We start from the raw sequence: 19353 nt of genomic DNA, 5'->3' as shown, positions 1-19353 counted from the left end.
GATGAAACTCTCAGGGATGAGGAGCTTGCCTCTTACAGATAAGCAAAGAAAGTGGTTTCTTAAGACAGAATCTACTCCTGGTGTAGATGCTGTGCACATTATTGAAATGAAAACAAACTAGATTTAGAATATTGCATAAACTTAGTTGATAAAGCAGTAGCAGGCTTTGACAGGATTAACTTTAATTTTGAAAGAACCTCTACTGTAGGCAAAATGCTATCAAATAGCACTGCATGTTACAGAAAATCATTCATGAACTGATGAGTCAATCAACGTGGCAAATGTCACTGTTGTCTTATTTTAAGAAACTGCCACATCCACTCAACCTGATCAGTCAGCAGCCATCAATATCAAGGCAAGACCCTCCACCATCAAAAAGATTACAATTCACTAAAGGCTCAGCTGATAGTTAGCACTTTTTAGCAATGCCAGCATTTTTAAATTAAAACATGTACTTTTTTTTTTAGACATAATGCTATTGCACACTTACAGATAACAGTATAGTATAAACATAACTTCTACATGCACTGGGAAACCAAAAAATTTATTTCAATGTTCTCTTTACTGCAGCAGCCTGGAACCAAACCAACAATATCTTGAGGTATGATAGATCCTATAGATCTATCATAGAGGTATGCTTGATCCTATAGATCACAGCACATAATGAAGATTCTCTTTTTTAATTCAGATTTTCCAAAGCAATCTTCCTTCTAAATTTAAAAAGCTAAAATTTACAGAGCTGTTTTTTCGATGATTCATAGTCCCTCATCATCTGACAGACCAAAAGTCCTAACCAGAACTCTTCCAGAAGGATGGACGTCAGCCCTCTTGACCCTTCCACAGACATTTTCAAAAAAGAAAACACACACATAGATGAAAACAGGTTTTTCTCAAAGGAAATCCCTACAAATGCGTAGGCAACTAATGTTTTCCTCTCCATTTTCTATTATTTCCAAAATCCTTTAAAATGACATAATGTTTTAGACATAAGTAAGGCAACCGTACATTACAATATTTAAGGTCTCTGTCACAGAAGGTAGGAGAAAAACTCAGTAACAAGTTGTCAAAAGTATTCTTTTGGTCTACTACAAATTTGCCCATAATTTCAAATCTGCTTGCTTCTATGTCTTCATTCTCATAAGATTCATTTTAAGGTATAGGGCTTAGTTATCCTTTAGCTTAAGTTTAGATAAGAATTATGTTAGGCAAAAGTAGGGTTTTTTGACTGTAAGGGAAAGAGGTCACAGTATTTTCATACCTAATAGTTATCAGATCTTAGAAGCAAAGCCAAAAGCTATTAAAATGAAAACACAGTTAAAGAGTCCTAGAAAACATTATATAAGCCCATCTCTCTCATTCATAATAACACATTTTTTAACTGAAAAAAACATGAAAATTACTGTTCAAAGGACTAACAATGAAATCAGTTCCTATAACATAAAAAAGTAACAATGATGAATATTTTACTATGATCTGGATAACGGCCAGATAGGCTAGTATAGCTTACCTTGGTACAAAAAGATTTTGCAGGTGTTTTAGTATACTTTGAACATATAGATTAGGCTCTTTAATAACTGGCAAAGGAATAGAATCTTTCGGTAACACTAAAGCCATAATCCAGTCGGTATATACATCAACACAATATTTTACAGTCTCTCCATCCAATGGAAGGGTCAGTCCATAGCAAATTACTTCCATGGTCCATTTTACCTAAACAAAAGAAAATATAGATATAGAATTATTACACATCCCTCCCTGTTTATCAGTAGACTGATTTAAAATGTTAACTTCTTAAAAAAAAAAAAAGTTAACTTCTTATTGCCAAAAACCTCTCAACTGAAGTATATTCATCTCAACATAGATCAGATTAATTTTAGAAAATGCACCTCCCATGTATAAGACATACTCAGACAACACTTTCTAAGTAAAAGATTTAAGAAAAAAAATTATGTGCTTATTTCTAATTATCAAGCCTACACTGGCTTTCACCCCTTAGACATTATTATTGTTTGCTATGTAAAATAAAAAGTACAGGTCATCTTGGCTTTCCACAGAGATTAGATGCACAGAAATAGAAAATTTTAGATATTTTCCTCCACTTAATTTGCATGTGGGTATGTGCCATTTAGGAAATCATTTACATAAATTTAATCATATTCCATTTTCAGATTATGCAACTTTAACAAACAACAGGAAGGAAGATGAACTGTCCAACTCTTACTGTGTAACTATTTTCATCTGGCAAAGAAAATAATATTTTAAACGGCAGGGCAAGATCAAACACAGGTCAGAAGGGACTGAAGGTGGGTAACACCTTAAAAAGGCACTTAGCTACACTAAATGACTTCCAGCCTCCTGACCTGTCTGAATCATAGAGGCTGAGAGAAATTGTCTAAGAGAGTGCTGAACCACTGCCAGCAATCATGAATGAATAAGGTACAATGAGAAGGGGAAAATGGTCCAACTTGCAAAAGAAGATAAAATTATATTCCAGATAATGTAGACTGGAAAGTTTAAGTGAATTCCAGACAAAACTCTGGGACAAATTACTAAGCAGATGATCAGTGAGTACTTATAAAAGGGAAGAAGGGTCAGTGGGAACTAGCCTGCTCAAAAAGAACAAGTCATGCTAGACAAGCTTCATTCCTCTATTAAGAGGGTTACTATGAAGGCAGCTGGTATAAATCTGGTACTGATTTAAAATCAGTTTCCGAGGCACTTTCATAAATATTATCTAACCATCAGAATAACCCATGTGAAAGGGTAAACTATCCTCATTTTAGACATAAGAAAACTGAAGTTTAGCAAATTAAGCTATTTGGCCCAAAGCATCTGCTTCAAAATGCTGGAGCTGAAAACTAGATCCCTGACCTAGAAATCTAAAGCTATTCTCACCATGCCATTAAAAGCCTTCTCCAGCAAAGGGGGATTTGGGCTTTAAGAAATTTGGTCCTTGTGCCCAAGATGGAGACAACATATAGTCCAGAAGAAGGTAGAATAGCTGGATTTGTAACTGGTCAAAATAACGTGGGAGACTAGCAGTGGATTACTGTAACAAGATCATTTTGGAAGAAGATGCCCAATGGCATGCCAAAGGCTCTGCCAAGATTTTAACTTAGAGAAAATCAGATTACATGCTGACCATGTGCAGAAATCACAAAACTAAAAAAATAACTAACTTGTAAAACAGAAATTCAGGATTCACAAAGATTTCAGCAGTTTAAAGCTGAATGTAACAAGATAAATACATGTACTGAAATTTTTCAGCTTAGAACAAAACTACAAAGGTCATAGGTAGAAAATATGTAACAACAGTATAATAGAAAATAACATGCCACAGCAATTAATGTTAAAAGCAACTATAACAACACTGTGAGGCTATCACAAATGAGGTGGGGAGGGGTGCGGAGCAGGATTAAGCTGAACAAGAGAAAGAATTTTAAAAGAGGCTGCCAAGTTCCTAACTATCAGAGGAAAGACCAAGGAGAAGGTATACCTTTGGTGATATCTTCACACAATAGTTCAATTATGTAATTTGAGAGGACACTGGATTTAAGAACTATTATTATCTCTTATTCTTTCGAGGGTAGAAAGAGCTGCACTGAACACCACCACCTAATCACATGCCATCTCTTCCCAGGAGAAGGCAGCAAGGAATTACAGATACACCAAGAAGAGAGAGCACCAGGGCAAGTGCTACTCCTCAGGGTAGGTCTCTGCCAGGGCACTCCGAGAAGAAAAGGCTCTTCAGTATGAAAGGCTTCCCCTTTGGTAATCCATGGCCTACAGAGGGTAAATAAACTGCCTCCTGAGCTATAATCTTCAGTCTATCTAGAGTGGTCTTATACCTGGATTAAGTCTAATCTCTTCCTCAGGAGAAATCAGAACTTAAGTGAAAAGGGATGGGCAGGTTAAGTCCAACTTAAAGCAACTTAACTTTAATGTCAGTCCCCTGAACCCAAGAACAGAGGACCAGCTCCAGGCCAAGCCCCTCCAAAAACTCATCTTTAGGGACAGCAAACGTAAACCCCATTCCAACCACTTGGGCTCACAGCCATACAGACAGAACTGCTCTGCAGTACTCTGAAACTTACAGGTCAGGATGGAGACAGCGAGAGAGCCTCAGGCTCAATGCACATGAGAAGCCTGAAAACCACACAAGACAGGCCTTTGGTCAGAGGCCTTTTAGAGGTAAACACGAAGACCTTCCAAACACAACCTGTGAACAGAAATCTGAAGACTGAGCCTAGAACTTGGGGAAACGGGCCTGACGTCCTGACATCCAAGTCTGCTCAGCACACAGCTCAAGTGGAGAAGGAGAACTGGGTCCAGCTAGCAGAAGTCCCAACAGCACAATGGTACAATCTATTCCTTGAACTCCCACAAACTCTTGAGCTCTAACTCGCAACCCAATTAAGGTCAAACTAAGAAGTCACACTCCATTGAGCAGAAATCCATTTTAAAAGTGTGTGTTAGTTGCTCAGCTGTGTCCAACTCTTTGCGACCCTATGGACTGTAGCCTGCCAGGCTCCTCTGTCCATGGGATTCTCCAGGCAAGAATACTAAAGTGGGTTGCCATTTCCTCCTGCAGGGGATCTTCCCGACCCAGGGACTGAACCTGGGTCTCCTGCATTGCAGGCACATTCTTCACTGTCTGAACCACCAGGGAAGCCTATAAAATGTTAAATAAATTATGCAGTAACAAACATATTTTCCCATAGTAGAATGAAATGAAGAAACACTTACTTCTTTGTCAGTTTTTAACAAACTCTCACTCCCAGCCACTGAAGGGGCACCTAAGGCCTGCCCAAGAGGATGAACCACCGCATTTGCCACCTCTCGCCCAACGCTCTCTGGATAGCTGTGCAGCACACTGGTGTGGCCCTGATCATTCTGAATCACCAAATGCAGCGACCTCCACTCAGAGTACATCGTGCCGCTAAAGGACTATCCAAATGGCACCTGAAAAGACAAAAGAGAATTCCACATCAGATTATACTGCTGGAAGCTAATAAAAATAACTAAAATACATATTTACCCTAAATAGCACGATAAAGCAGCTGCCTCGAGATGACTGAGGGAAAAAAAAAAAAACAAACACCTAAATGTTTTGAGAATGTTCTCAATAGCCTCTTGGTGAGATAAGGTAGGAAAGGCAGACCCTGGGAAGCAGCTGTCTGAGCACCTCCCCAAAAAGAGCCTTCAGAAGCCCAGAGGAGAGCTGGGGCAGATGGCCACCGTGCAAGGGGATAAAATAATCAGATCTGGGGCACTCACGGCATGAGGGAATCCTCCTCATTCCATGTTTCAGGATGGAAAAAGATGGAAGAAGGGTATGCTCCAAGTAGAAAAGGGAGACAAAGGAAAGGGTTTACTCCAAGCCACAGATTTTTCAGTCAACAGTTTCCAAGTACCTATTACATACTAGGAACAGACCCCTGCAATTTCCCACCACTGCCCTTAAATCAGATATAAAATTCTTCGAGAACATTTCATTCTTTACAGCAGTGGCATACCCTCTTCTGGTAATGGAACACCTGGAACTCAGTATCCCTCAGAAAATCTATTAATACCTGCCACTTATTGAGCATATATTACCTACTGCTCATGAAAGTATCACAACTCTGTGAAAATTAAGTCACATTATCCCTATTTCCCAGATGAAAAAACCGAGGCATAGAGAGGTGTGCTGCTTCCCTGAGGCTTCAGAACCATAACATGATAGAGCTGGGTTTTGAGTCCATATCTGTTGCGCTCCACGGACCATGATCTTGACCGGAGCACATACTGCCCCTCTCTAGCCTATAGATTCTCCAGGATATAGACTGCTTTTCCCAATGCTGTATATTCTCTATGAAATGATATCTAAGTCTACTACACAAATAAAAAATTCTAGCCACAGAAAACATTATTTATGTGATTACAATGTAAATATTATAATCACAAATGCCATATTCATGAAGCAAATCAAGGATGATTGGTCCTTTCCAATTCATTTCTGTAAACTTTCACTTTCTACTTGCTCTGAAATCTGTTGGACCAACCAACAGAGTTTAAGGGTACATTTTTTTTTTCCATTTATTTTTATTAGTTGGAGGCTAATTACTTTACAATATTGTAGTGGTTTTTGCCATACATTGACATGAATCAGCCATGGATTTACATGTGTTCCCCATCCTGAACCCCCCTCCCTTAAGGGTACATTTAAACTTTAAAAAGTTCCATCCCTAGTTTTTCTTCAAATGGGTAGCTTTGTTTAATTTTATCTTAGAAAACCTCATTCCGGCTCAACAAGTACCAGTGTTTTTCAAGAGGATACGGCCCCCCTCTGACAAGAGTCCCTGAAAACACAAAGGCAGAAGGGATGAATCAGCATCAAACAAGGTACCTACAATGTGAAGGATGGGTGGATACAAGACTCTATTCAAGTTGCCTCAGTCTCCTTAGGATTTATAAGGAACCCCCGACAAGGGTATCCTGGTGTCCCCCCACACCCTGGCTGCCCTAAAATAACTCTCTCAAAACTGGAAGGGAAAAAAGGGGAAACTCTGATAGGGTGCGGGGAAATTCTGATAGGGTGCCATTCCATCAGAGGACAACTTATACCCATACATTTTTTCTCACCTTTTTAAATAAGCATATATACACATAAATACATATACATATAGTACACAGTATAATATACATACACACACTATAATCTCTTACCTAAATGCACAGGAACATTATACTACAGGGTTTTTTGTTTTAGTGTGATTTTTCACCCTTTTCATTTGTTTGCCTTCATTCCCTAGCCAAGTAATTCACTTCCCAGAATAGATAATCCATTTAAACAATCTAACATGTCCTCTTGTATTTTGCTCAGTCATATTAAAATAATTTATATACACACAAAGCTAGGAACTATATACTTTTTCCCATTCACCAGTACCTCACAAATATACTTCTTTTAATAACAGATTCTTTTTCATGGTTATGTACTATTCTAATTTATTCAACCAATCTAATAATGTTTTTTTCAGGAGAAAAAAACTAACATATTTACTTCATTTCTCATTTTCTATAATAAATAGAATACTCCTAGTATGTTTACTTCATTTCCCATTTTTTGTCACTAGGAAATAACAATGCAAAAAATAGGCTTGTTTATATATCCTTAATCAGTGGCATTTAAATTTCTACAAGGGAAACTACTGGATCAAAGAGTATATGTATTTTTAATGTTAACAGGTCTTGCCAGATCGCTTCCCCAAAAGCTGTAGTAACTCCCATTCACATTAGGAATGGATGAGAGCCTTTCCATCATTCTTACTCCCAATCTTTTGTCAAGAATCAGATTTACTTATGTATTTATTTATTTGCCAGTTTGGAGGTATAAAATGAAATTTCACTATTCTAGCCAAATATATTTTTATTTTACACCTTTCTAGTTTTGAGTCTGCCTTAGACGATTTCTCCCTCCTATCCTTCATATCAGTGCTTTTCAAAATGTGGGTCATAAAATAAATCTAAGAGATAATACTTTTTAATTATATGGAATAGAATATATAATAAAGGCACCATACACAGTAAAGGTAAGCAAAGTTCTGTGAAATCTTGTTTCATTTTTTATATATGCGTATGTTCTGGGTCACAATATAAAATACATAAAATATTTATTATGGGTCTAGGTTCAAAAGTTTAAAAACATAACCCTAAAATGTATATATGTAGTCTACTAGATTTCCAAGAAAGATAATTTGGTCCTCACATTTAAGTTTTTGCCATCTGGAATTTACTTCTGTAAGTGTTACAGGAAAGATCCAATTTTATTTCCTTTAAGATTTATAGTCAGTTGTGTCAACATCATCTATTAAAAACACATCCTTGGGACTTCCCTGGTGGTCCAGCGGTTAAGAATCTGCCTTGATTAGCCTCCAACTAATAAAAACAAAGGAAAAAAAAAAAGAATCTGCCTTGAAATGCAGGGACATGGGTTTGATCCCTAGTTGGGGAACTAAGATCCCACATGGAGTGGAACAACTAAGCCCCTACACTACAACCACTGAGCTCACATGCTCTGGAGTCTGAGCACACAACTAGAGAGCTCGCATGCTGCAGCTACTGAGCCCACAGACCACAACTAGAGTCCAGGCACCGCAACAAAAGACTCCGAGTGACGCAACTAAGACCTGATGTAGTCAAATATATTTTTTTAAAATCACACCCTTTCCTACTGACCTGAAATACCAATTTGTCATATATTAAATTCCCATTTATGTAGAAATTTACAAACCTCTTCTGTTCAACTATCTGTCTACTTCTATGCTCATGTTATCATGATTTAAATTCAGTGGCTTTATACAATGTTTTAGTATCTAGAAAGCAAGCTCCCTTTACCTTGACTATTTTTTTTCCAAAACTTTCTTATGTATCCTCAGGCATTTACTCTTTTATATAAAATTTAAGATGATTTTATCCAAATAAAGGAAAAAACCTTGCTGAAATTCTAATTGAAACTGCTTATCCACCTTCCCAGTTTTATCTTCTACTGCCACGTTCCCATCCCATCCTCCAAGCAATGGCCCCAAGAACTACTGATGATTGCTCAAACTCAACAAGTTTTTTCACACCTTATTATTACAACTCATGCTGTACCCCACTTCAATCCACCTTATGAAGTCTCTACCCTTCAAGGTACAGCTCAAGTATCCTCTTTGGGAAAACTTTTTTTTTTTTTTGATCCTCCAATCACCCCTCTACCCCATCTCTGAGTGCCTATTACAGGCTATGCATTTTAAGTGTCACGTTAGGTTATTCGTTAGCTTTGTAAAGATATCTTTTACCACAAGTGTGTCAACCTTTTTGAGGGGAAACCTCACTTCCTGAATCTTTGAGAAGTCCTTGGCACACAGTGCGTACTGAAAGTTTTAGAATGCCAAGGTTTACCAATGGGGAAAAGGAAGATGTTAGAAGCTGTTCCCTTTATGCCATCGAAGGAAGTCCAAAATTTTACATGCTGTATACAAACAAAAAATTGAAAATGTCCATTCGCTTTAAGGTATTTATTAGTTAAAAAAAAAAAAGTAGTTGGAAGGTTTTCAAATATTTAAGGAATATTTAAGTAATATTTAGTGTCCATTCCAGGCAATACATTATTGGAGCAGAAAAAGTGTTTTAAGGGAAAAAAAAAGACAAGCTAGCTTTCAAACTCCACTGTACACATAAGAATAGCCCTTCTAGTTTAAAAGGCAGATTCCAAAACTCCATCCCTAAAAAGCTTGATTCTATAGGTCTGGGTTAGGGCCTGAGAATTTGCTTTTAAGAAACAGCTACCACCCTTCTCAATTCTGAAGTATAGACAGGAGTATCTTTCTTGAAAAACACTCTGGAAGACCAATCAAACAGGACTAATAGCTCCTAAATTTTTCTTAAAATTTTGTTTAAAGTTTTTAAATGTAAGAGATTTTTAATTCTTCAAATCTATTAATGTTTAAATGATTACATGGAAGAAAACGAAATAAATGTTTAAAAATGCTTATCACATTTCAAGAAACATGTAAGGTAGACAGGAATAGAAAGACACAATGAAAAGGTTAAATTAAAATATTTAAATGCATGTAACATCAATAGAAAAATACAGATGCTAAACTTCAATAAAATGCATAAAAGACAAAAATATTAAGATAAAGATATACATTGTAATTACAACTGTCCCTTGGTATCCACGGGGTACTGGTTTGAGGACCCTCTGACAATATTAAAATCGCAAACAACCAGGTCCCTTACATAAAGTAATTACACATAATCTATGCACATCCTCCCATATAAATTATCTCTAGATTATTTATAATAAATACCTCATACAATGAAAATGCTATGTAAATAGTTGTAAATACAAGATAAATGCCATATAAAAAGCTGCCTGCACATGGTAAATTCAAGTTTTTCCTTCTGGAACTTTCTGAAAATTTTTTTCCTAAATATTTTCAATTCCTGGTTGGGTGAAGTTGCAGATTCGGCACCACCAACAGAGAGGGCCAACTGCACAGGCAAGTTAAATAAAACAATGAAGAGAAAATAAACACTGGAAACAAATAAGAAAATCAAAAAGTAAAGCAACTAAAAAGTATCCTTTCGTACCTATTAAACTAGCAAAATGTGTGATAAAACCACACTCTGATTTAGGAGGTAAGGCCAATGGGACACATTTCAAGAGTTTAAGGGAAAGATTTTTAATTAAAAAAAGGACTGCCCCCCCACCCCCCGGAGGGTATCTGGGAAACATTAAGTGCACTTCTGGTTAACATTATGATCAGGGCATGCTACCGGTTATTTACAGGCAGATCCAGGTTATTTATGGGCAGATCTTCTTATAATTCAGAAGATAGTACTGCACAATGAATAATTATGCTACAACTATGCTACATTTTACCTGACTTTCTAATGTCTGCCAGAAAAATCATTGTGTTTTCAATTGTCTAAGCCTAAAGATCTAACTTTTACTCATATATACAAAATATTTAGTGGTGTTTTAATATACACCAAATTTTCCAGTAACACAATTAACCCTGCAACCTGAGGAAAGTTTTTCATGTTCAGAACCTTACTATACCAAGAACTGTTCACCATTTCAGAACAATCACATCACCAAAAATGATAGCATTTTGTGGTATCTGAGTTGCTAATACCACACACTGCTTTCAGGAACACAATCATAAGAACTTTGTATATACTTAGCCCTTATTTCAAAATGTCAAATATGAAGTGCCATATTACTGCCTTACTTCTCAATTTATAAGCAGACACAAGCATCTGACCACTTTATATGTCCTCTAGGATAGCTGGACCTGAGCATTTTTACTAAAATACCAATTTTATCGGAAGGATAGTTAATTCATGGTTTTAATTTGTTACTGTTAGTTTCACAGATCTTTAGTTTCTGTATTGTTAGGTTATATATTATGTGTTAATTTCAACACAGTGAAGCAGTCATTACCAAATATTAGGTCTGGGAATGATGCAAACCTACAGTCTAGGAAACTAAACACAGTCAATTGTGAAGTAGGTAGGGTGGGCATTGTGGCAAACTAGAGAATTAAAGCTCTCTTTAATGGCACAGTCACTACTCAGCCCTAGCCAACTATTACCCTTAAGGAATGCAAACCCAATTTTTCAAGAGACACAGAGAAAATTTGAACTTCTCTGTAAAGTCTACTCTTTAAATGTTTTCAGCTGACTCAAGTTTAAAAAACAAAACAAAACAGGATGCAAGCTAAAAAGAACCCATGGGTCAATTTATGACTCTGAACAAAGATAAAAGCATATGCTAGTTTTGATAACTGAATTAGCATGATTCTTGGGGAAGGAAGGTAGGGAAGCATATATTATGAATGGCCATTGCCACCCTGGAAGTTACCCTAATCCATCTCTGCCCCAGGGCCTGGGGTTTTAATCTATCTGTGGAGGTCCTATAACATCATTTGGTTTCATGGTTGCTGCCATTAGGGGAGGAAAAAAGATGAGGGTCGAGTGTAACGTGGCAGATCCGGCAGGCTAAGTCCTGCTGGACTCGGTTTTGTCAGGGGTCAGCTGCTCTCAAACACACAACTAAGAAACTCCTCTTGCTGGACAGCTCAGGCTATCCAAACACCAAACCCAGAGATCTCAAAGAACGTCAACAGTTTTAGGAACCAGAAGTGCTACATAGTCTAGGTCCTCCTGGACAGGGATGTTCATATCAGCATCAGCCTCTCCGAAGTCAAAAATCCTGTTGGGCCTTGACTGCCTAGCCCACTCACTATGGAACCGTTTCTAGTTCTATCCTGCCACTAAACGGACACATCTGTAAGGCACCTCGGGCTGATGCCATTTTTCTAACCATTCACCCAAGAACAGCATGAATGTTTTCACAATACATAGTAAGAGAAATGGAAGAAGGCAATGGCACCCCACTCCAGTACTCTTGCCTGGAAAATCCTGTGGATGGAGGAGCCTGGTAGGCTGCAGTCCATGGGGTCGCTAAGAGTTGGACACAACTAAGCGACTTCTTTCACTTTTCACTTTAACTCATTGGAGAAGGAAACGGCAACCCACTCCAGTGTTCTTGCCTGCAGAATCCCAGAGACGGGGGAGCCTGGTGGGCTGACGTCTATGGGGTCACACAGAGTCGGACACAACTGAAGTGACTTAGCAGCAGCAGCAGCAGTAGGAGACATAGTAATATCAGGTGCTTTGACGCCGTAATATTAATATCACTTATTTATCCTCATAAAAACAATTCAATAGAGAAATGCACTAGACATTCACTGTTGTATTGCACTTAAGATGGGGAAGTGAGCATAATTTAACTGTCCATCAATAATGGAATACCTTCATAATTAGGGCATATTAACTCTATATACTATAATGTAGACATAGAGATGAGAAGCATGAAAACAAATAAGAGTTAAACATATAGTTAAACAAATAGTCCTGGTTAAAAGCCAGGACTCTGGAACTAAGCTTCTTTTATTCAAATCCCAACTCCACCACCTGCAAGCTAAGAAATCTTACAAAAGTTACTCTACCTCTGCATCTGAGCACCCTTATCTGTAAAATGCGAATAATAGTAGGATAACGGCCCACTTTAGAGTTGTGGTGATTAGAGAATCAAGACACGTAAGATGTTTGGAACATGTATGGGGGGATGTATATATCATGATTACAACGAGAAAAACATTCATGACTGAAAATTAGAAGGATCACAGAAAAAATATGAGTAGTTTTAGCTGAGTAGAACTGTTGTACAGTTTGATATAATAAGTTCTTATTAATAGCATGAATGCATGCTAAGTCACTTCAGTCATGTCTGACTCTTTGTGACCCTATGGACTGTAGTCCTCCAGGATCCTTGGTCCATGGGATTTGGATTTCCCAGGTAAGAAAACTAGAGTGGGTTGCCATGCCCTCCTCCAGGGGATCTTCCAGACCCAGGGGTCAAACCCATGGTCTCTTGCATCTCCTGCACTGGCAGGTGGGTTCTTTACCTGGGAAGCCCCTAATTAATAACTCTTCATGTCATAAAGGCAGAGCACCGAATAACTGATGCTTTTGAACAGTGGTGCTGGAGAAGACTCTTGAAAGTCCCTTGGACAGCAAGGTGATCAAACCAGTCAATCCTAAAGGAAATCAATTCTGAATACCCATTGAAGGACTAATGCTGAAGCTGAAGCTCCAATCCTTTGGCCACCTGATGCAAAGAGCTGACCCACTGGAAAAGACCCTGATGCTAGGAAAGACTGAAGGCAGAAGAGGGCTAGAGAGGATGAGATGGTTGGATGGCATCACCGATTCAACGGACACGAACTTGGGCAAACTCCAGAAGACGGTAAGGGACAGGGAGGCCTGGCGTGCTGCAGAGTCAGATATGACTTGGTGACTGAACAACATGTCAAAGAATTGGTAAGTATATATGTGTAGACTTCACCATACACACAAATATTCAGACACTGGCATCAAGTTGACTTATTCAATAGACAGTTAATAACCATCTATTATGTACAATGCAGTAGATCAGGAAGGAAACAGATTACTAGGACTTGGTTACTATTTCAATAAGTTTATAGTCTAATTGAGGAGGTTAAAAAAATACATAAATAACTAACATAAGTTAAAAAATTCAAGTTCTGAACACCCCCTTAAAAAAAAAAACAAGAAAAGCTTTAGGCAAGATATTTTCTAAGTTTAGAGGACAAAAGATTACTTTTGGATGAAAGAAAGGCTGAGCTGGAAAACAAAAGGATAAGATCAGGGAAGACTACAGTACATGGGGCATATGAATTGGGTACTGAAAGAAGGTTATAAATTTTAACAGAGATAAGAAAATGCAGTGGATAAGAGATCAGAAGGGGCAGCTAATATATAAGAGGAAGGACACTTGCGTCAAGTAGCAAAAAATGGCATCAGAAACTAAAAACCTAGACTGGCAGAAAAGAAAGCTACATACAGAAGGCAGTAGGGTTTCAAGATAAGCAGTGACTTATCTTGAATTTATGGAATAAGTTCATTATTATAATTATAATGATAATAATTATGAAAGACTATGAATACTAGGACTGGAGATCTGAAATTAATGTAGTAAAAACTGGGGGCAGAGATGAGAAAACGTTTAATTTTATCACAGGAATAACACAACAGGAACTGAATTCCTACTAAGGAAATTTGATGGAAGTATCCAACACAGGCTGAGGGGACAGCAGAAAAGCAGACTCCAGTATGTCTGATACACTGAGGAAGGGAAGGGCAGGAAGGATGGGAACATGGCAGGGAGGGTTGGGCGCTGTGGTGAAATAGGAAGACATAACTGAAGTCAGATGGTTGAGAGCTTTGACTGCTATGTTAAGGTTCTTATGAGTCTCCTTCCCAGCTGTCAGGGCTGTCGGCTATTAACTTGAGCTGCTAGCAGCAAAGTCTCCACTTTCAACACTCCAGAAGTAAATGTGATATTGAACTGAAAGTGAAAGTTGCTCAGTCGTGTCCGACTCTTTGCAACCCCATGGACTATATACAGTCCACAGAATTCTCCAGGCCAGAACACTGGAGTGGGTAGCTGTTCCCTTCTCCAGAGGATCTTCCCAACCCAGGGATCAAACCCATGTCTCCCGCATTGCGGGCAGATTCTTTACCAGCTGAGCCACAAGGGAAGCCCAAGAATACTGGAGTGGGTAGCCTATGCCTTCTCCAGCGGATCTTCCCAACCCAGGAATCAAACCAGGGTCTCCTGCATTGCAGATGGATTTTTTACCAGATAGGAGGAAGGCAAAAATGACAGTGCCCCCCTGAAGATCACTTAATATCCTTCCCAACTGTACACATATCCACTTTCTAGGTAATCTCTGGATGTTTCTAATGTCAGGTTATTGTGTGCTAGGTAACAGCTTATGGCTTGTAAGAACTACCACAGAGTAACATGAAGGTCTGGTCTAACTGACAAATTACCAAAATGATCAATACGGTGGTAGATACACTAAGACCACAGTCTGGCATTAATTACATCAACTGACTCAGCCAATATTTATTACATGCCTTCTATACACCAAGCATGGGGAATATCATAATGAATAAACATCATTCTTGTTCCTAAGGCACTTCAAATCTAATTACAGAAAACAATTGTTTTTAACTTTGTAAAATAAATTCATACATCAGTTATTTCATTGAACAAACATTTATAAAACACCTGCTACGTATCAGATATTGTCCTAACATGTAGGGAGGCAAATATGAATACGACACAATGGCTGCTCAAGAAAAAGTTTCATGGTGAAGAAGAGAAACCCACGATGAATAAATCCATGATACAGTAGCATTCAATATGATAACTGAGGCGATGATTTATGAAGGGAACAGCCTACAACAAAAAAACTACTGCAGATCGTGCTGGATAACAATGCACCTTTGTACAATTGACCATTTTCAAAAAGTTCTCACGTTACTTCACTTTAATTCCGTAACAAGCCCAGGAAGTTAAGAAGACAGATGTCACTAGCCACTATGACTTGCTCACAGTCACATCAAGCAACAGGTGAGCTGGACAAGAAATTCCACCTCTTGCCGTGAAGTCCAATGCTCCTTCTTTTGTTCGGACTCTGCACCTCACCATATGACCTTGGACAAGTCACTTGGCATTTCTTTGTCATAGTTTCCTCACCTCTAAAACAGGGAGAATACCTGCAGTACCTAGCTACAGTGACTTGGGAGAAGGATCAAACAAAGCAACGTAAGTCAACATACTCTGAGTAGTACAAATTCAAGATAGACACTATCAGGCATGCTTTATTTCTCTAAGGAAAAATAGGGTATAGGGTGCCAAAACACTGAATAAATGAACTGAGTAAATAAATGCTGGATCTTAAGGCACATACATGTGTTCAAGGTCACGCATAGAACTTTTATAACTAACAAAGACAAAAAGAACATATTTCATATTTCTGTTGTAGTCCTGTTGACCACCATGGCAAATATCAATCAACCTTGGCCAAAAAGGAATGTATTCACCTGTACACCAGATTCTTACTGTTAGGGATCCTATAACATGCCTGAATTACAAGAGAGAGAGACAAGTTCTGCCTGCATTTCTTCCGAAAAGTGAAAACAGGTAGTTTTTGCTAGCCTACCCCCCTCCCAAAAGAATACTCTGCCTGTCCCCATCACCACCACAATGCTCATGCTCATCTTTGATGTCTCACACTTGCTCTAATACAGTAACCATAACTACATGTTACTTAAATTTGAAATAAATTACAAATTCAGTTCAGTTACACTAGTTAAATTTCAAGTCCTCCATATCACATGTGGCTAATGGCTACCATATTGGACAGTGCAGATATAGAACAGTTCCAGAAATTTCTATTTGGCAAAGCTGCCTTAGATACTACACTTTTACTTTTATTACAACCCTTATTAGACTATAGATTCCTGAAGGAAAGGAGCTGTGTCTTATTTATCGTAACATCCCCAGTTTATACAGCAAAGTACATGTCATACGATGAAAAGCACCCACTATTTATCTAACTTAGTATCTCAACCATAGCACACTACGCTGTCCACTTCCCCCATCCCCAAAACACACACACACAAGAAACAAGACATCCTCTTACGAGAGGCGTGAGGGTGGAAGGGGATACTGTGTACAGAGCAAGAAGACCTGCATCCTAGTCTTGGATGTGCTACAGCCAACCATGTAGTCCTGAGCAAGTTACCAACTTTCTTCATCTATAAAAACTTAAACTCCATGTACCTTATTTCTAAAACTCTTAATCAGCTTGCACCAAAGAAAATAATGTATTCTTTTTTTTTTTTTTTTTTAAAGAAAATAATGTGTTCTATCTGAAAGGTCTTTACAGATGTCAGGCAACACATCTACTAACTCCGATGGGCACCTCGTATTTAAAAGAATCATTTCTAGTCCTCAGGCTCTCATGATTACAGTCACTTTTGGTCTTCAACTGAGTCTGTGTAGTTTTTCACCTTTTCTTGGGGATCAACTAGAGACTTAAACCTGAGGCTTAAAGATTGAGTTTCTTTCATGTGCTGAGGCCAGAATGGGATACTCTGCGACATCTGATCAGAGAAACAAGGGCAAGTTTCTTGAGTATCTGGATTTAACATAAATTATTCCATCAGTTTCTACATTAGCCTTAGCCTAAAATTTGAGAAAACAATATAAAACTGAACCAAGAAAATCTTTCTATAACAATCTGTATAATGTAAAGAGCGCCATTACATGAAATGTGCTTTTTATTCAGTCCCTATACTTCACCATCTTTAACTGCAATAAAATCTTTATTGTCAAAAAACCTCTTCATAATGACCTTCACACACATACTCACTCACTCTTATAAACCTTACATGGTTTTAAGACTAGCCAAGAACAAATATAATCTGAATTACCAGCCTGCCTTCCTTTATAATTTGTAAATATGTTGGACAATAGCAGTTCAGGCATTCTGTAATAAATATATACTGTCAATTCTTCTGACATCAAGGTTTCAATCTTTGTTAAGTATTTCTTAAAATCTCCCTCCCAGTAATAGGATGAACTACCAGCAGCAATTCCATCTATTAGTATTTACCAAGTGCCAACAAGGTAGTAACATTTGAAAGTGTTAAGCTGCTCAGTGGTACCCAATTCTTTGTGAGCCCATGGGGTGTAGCCTGCCAGACTCTTCTATCCATGGGATTTCCCAGGCAAGAATACTGGAGTGGGTAGCCATTCCCTTCTCTAGGGGATCTTCTCGACCCAGGGATCGAACCCGGGTCTCCTGCATTGCAGGCAGACTCCTTACCCTCTGAGCCACCAGGAAAGCCCAATTACACTGAGTGGATGATAACTAAACACTTACTTTGGACAGCATAGTGTTCAGCAGGGAACACAGACAAAAGTCTAAGAGCAATAAAAAAGGTTTCCACTACAGAACTGATTGTATCTGCTTGTGATGAAACTAGATATTAAAAATCAACCAATGTTGACTGCACATAGTCCTTTCAAGTGTGTCCCTAAGTGCTAAGTGTGCAACTTAGTGCAATTCAAGTGCTAAGAATGCAATGTGTTTATTCAACTTGGGGAAATTAATTAACCTAACTAGAGTATTTTCAAGCAAAAAAGAGCAAAACTCTGTAGACTAAGAACTACCAAACACCTTTTGCAAATATGAAAATAGAGAAGGATCTGTTTGCCGCATGCAATATGTGGCATAAGAGGGACTCAGACATTCCATTCAGTAAAACCTTTGTTGAGTCTGTATGTCAAAGCACTGGGAGGAATCCAGAGATGAGAAAAGATGGTCCAAGTCGCTCACAATCTTAGCAGAAGAAAGAGAAATATGGCATAGAAAGATCATTGGTAAATTTCATTAGGATCATGCTAAGGAGCAGATAGGAAAGACCCAAGGTTGTTGGGAGTGAGGGGTTGGAGGGGAAGGGTCACAGATAGAGGCATCCTGAAGGTTAAAAACGCTGGGAGTTATGCAGCCAAAGATAGGAAGAAAAGGCTCCGTGCACGTGTGTAAGAAAACAGCAGAAGTGTGTGTGTTTGGGTGGCGCAGGGAGAAACCAAAGAGGACAGTCTAGGCAAAGAACAACATATGCAAACAAGACCCTGAGATCAGAGACACTATATCCGTGAGTACTGTGTATCTAGGAAAATTGAAAGGTAACAGTTTCGCAGGAGATGTAGGCACTTTAAAAGGTCCAGCTGACTAGGAAATCCTGCACAGAAAGTTACTTCCCACCCCCAATAGGCTTTCACAAGGTGCAATGAGCCTAATGAAAAGATTATCTGCGGGTGGAACCAGAGTTTTAAAAAAAAAGTCCCAGAAGATTATCCTACACAGTTAAACTGGAGAAACACTGAAACGTTTTCTTGAGATGCAAAATTATCTAGCAGTTCCCAAACTTTGCTGCACACTGAATTCACGGCGGCGGGGGGTGGGGGTGGGTGCGGATCTTTAAGAAATACCGCTGTCTGGCGTCGTCCCCGCCCCCCGCCCCCCAGCTCCCCTCCCAGACACGCTGATTTAAATGGCCTGGCTCTGTTACCTGTGCATCAGAAATCTTTAAAAGCTGTTCCAGGTCATTTTTACGTGCAGCGAAGTTGGAGAGCCACTGACCTAATAGTTAAGAACTTAAATCTGGAGTCAAATTTACCAGCTCTGTGACCTTGGGCATAGTTGTCACCTAACCATTACGGGCCTCAGTTGCCTCATCAGGAAGATGGGGATAATCATCCTCCCTTACCGAGTTGTTGTTAACTTGGATGGGGTGAACGTAATGGCCTGGCACAACGCCCGGCGTATAGTAAGCGCTAAAGAAGGGCTAATTGTTCATCTTCAT

The 19353-nt window shown here is 38.6% G+C and overlaps 1 protein-coding gene across 4 annotated transcripts in view; it reads right to left on the bottom strand.

Moving 5' to 3' along the window:
• The window catches only part of RALGAPB (Ral GTPase activating protein non-catalytic subunit beta), an 89198-nt gene that overhangs the window by 69203 nt on the left and 642 nt on the right, over positions 1-19353 (bottom strand). For all 4 annotated transcript variants that reach the window (XM_043882952.1, XM_043882951.1, XM_043882953.1 and 1 more), the window contains exons 2-3: positions 4747-4962; positions 1508-1710 (exon numbers count right to left, since the gene is read on the bottom strand). In XM_043882952.1, coding sequence (XP_043738887.1) covers positions 1508-1710; positions 4747-4932 — 389 coding nt within the window. In that variant the 5' untranslated portion in view covers positions 4933-4962. The remainder of the gene's footprint in view (positions 1-1507; positions 1711-4746; positions 4963-19353) is intronic.

The sequence above is a fragment of the Cervus elaphus genome, chromosome 23 (assembly GCF_910594005.1).
Source record: "Cervus elaphus chromosome 23, mCerEla1.1, whole genome shotgun sequence".
Lineage (NCBI taxonomy): Eukaryota > Metazoa > Chordata > Mammalia > Artiodactyla > Cervidae > Cervus > Cervus elaphus.
Note: the sequence above shows the minus strand (reverse complement) of the source record. Positions and strands in the feature narration are given on the sequence as shown.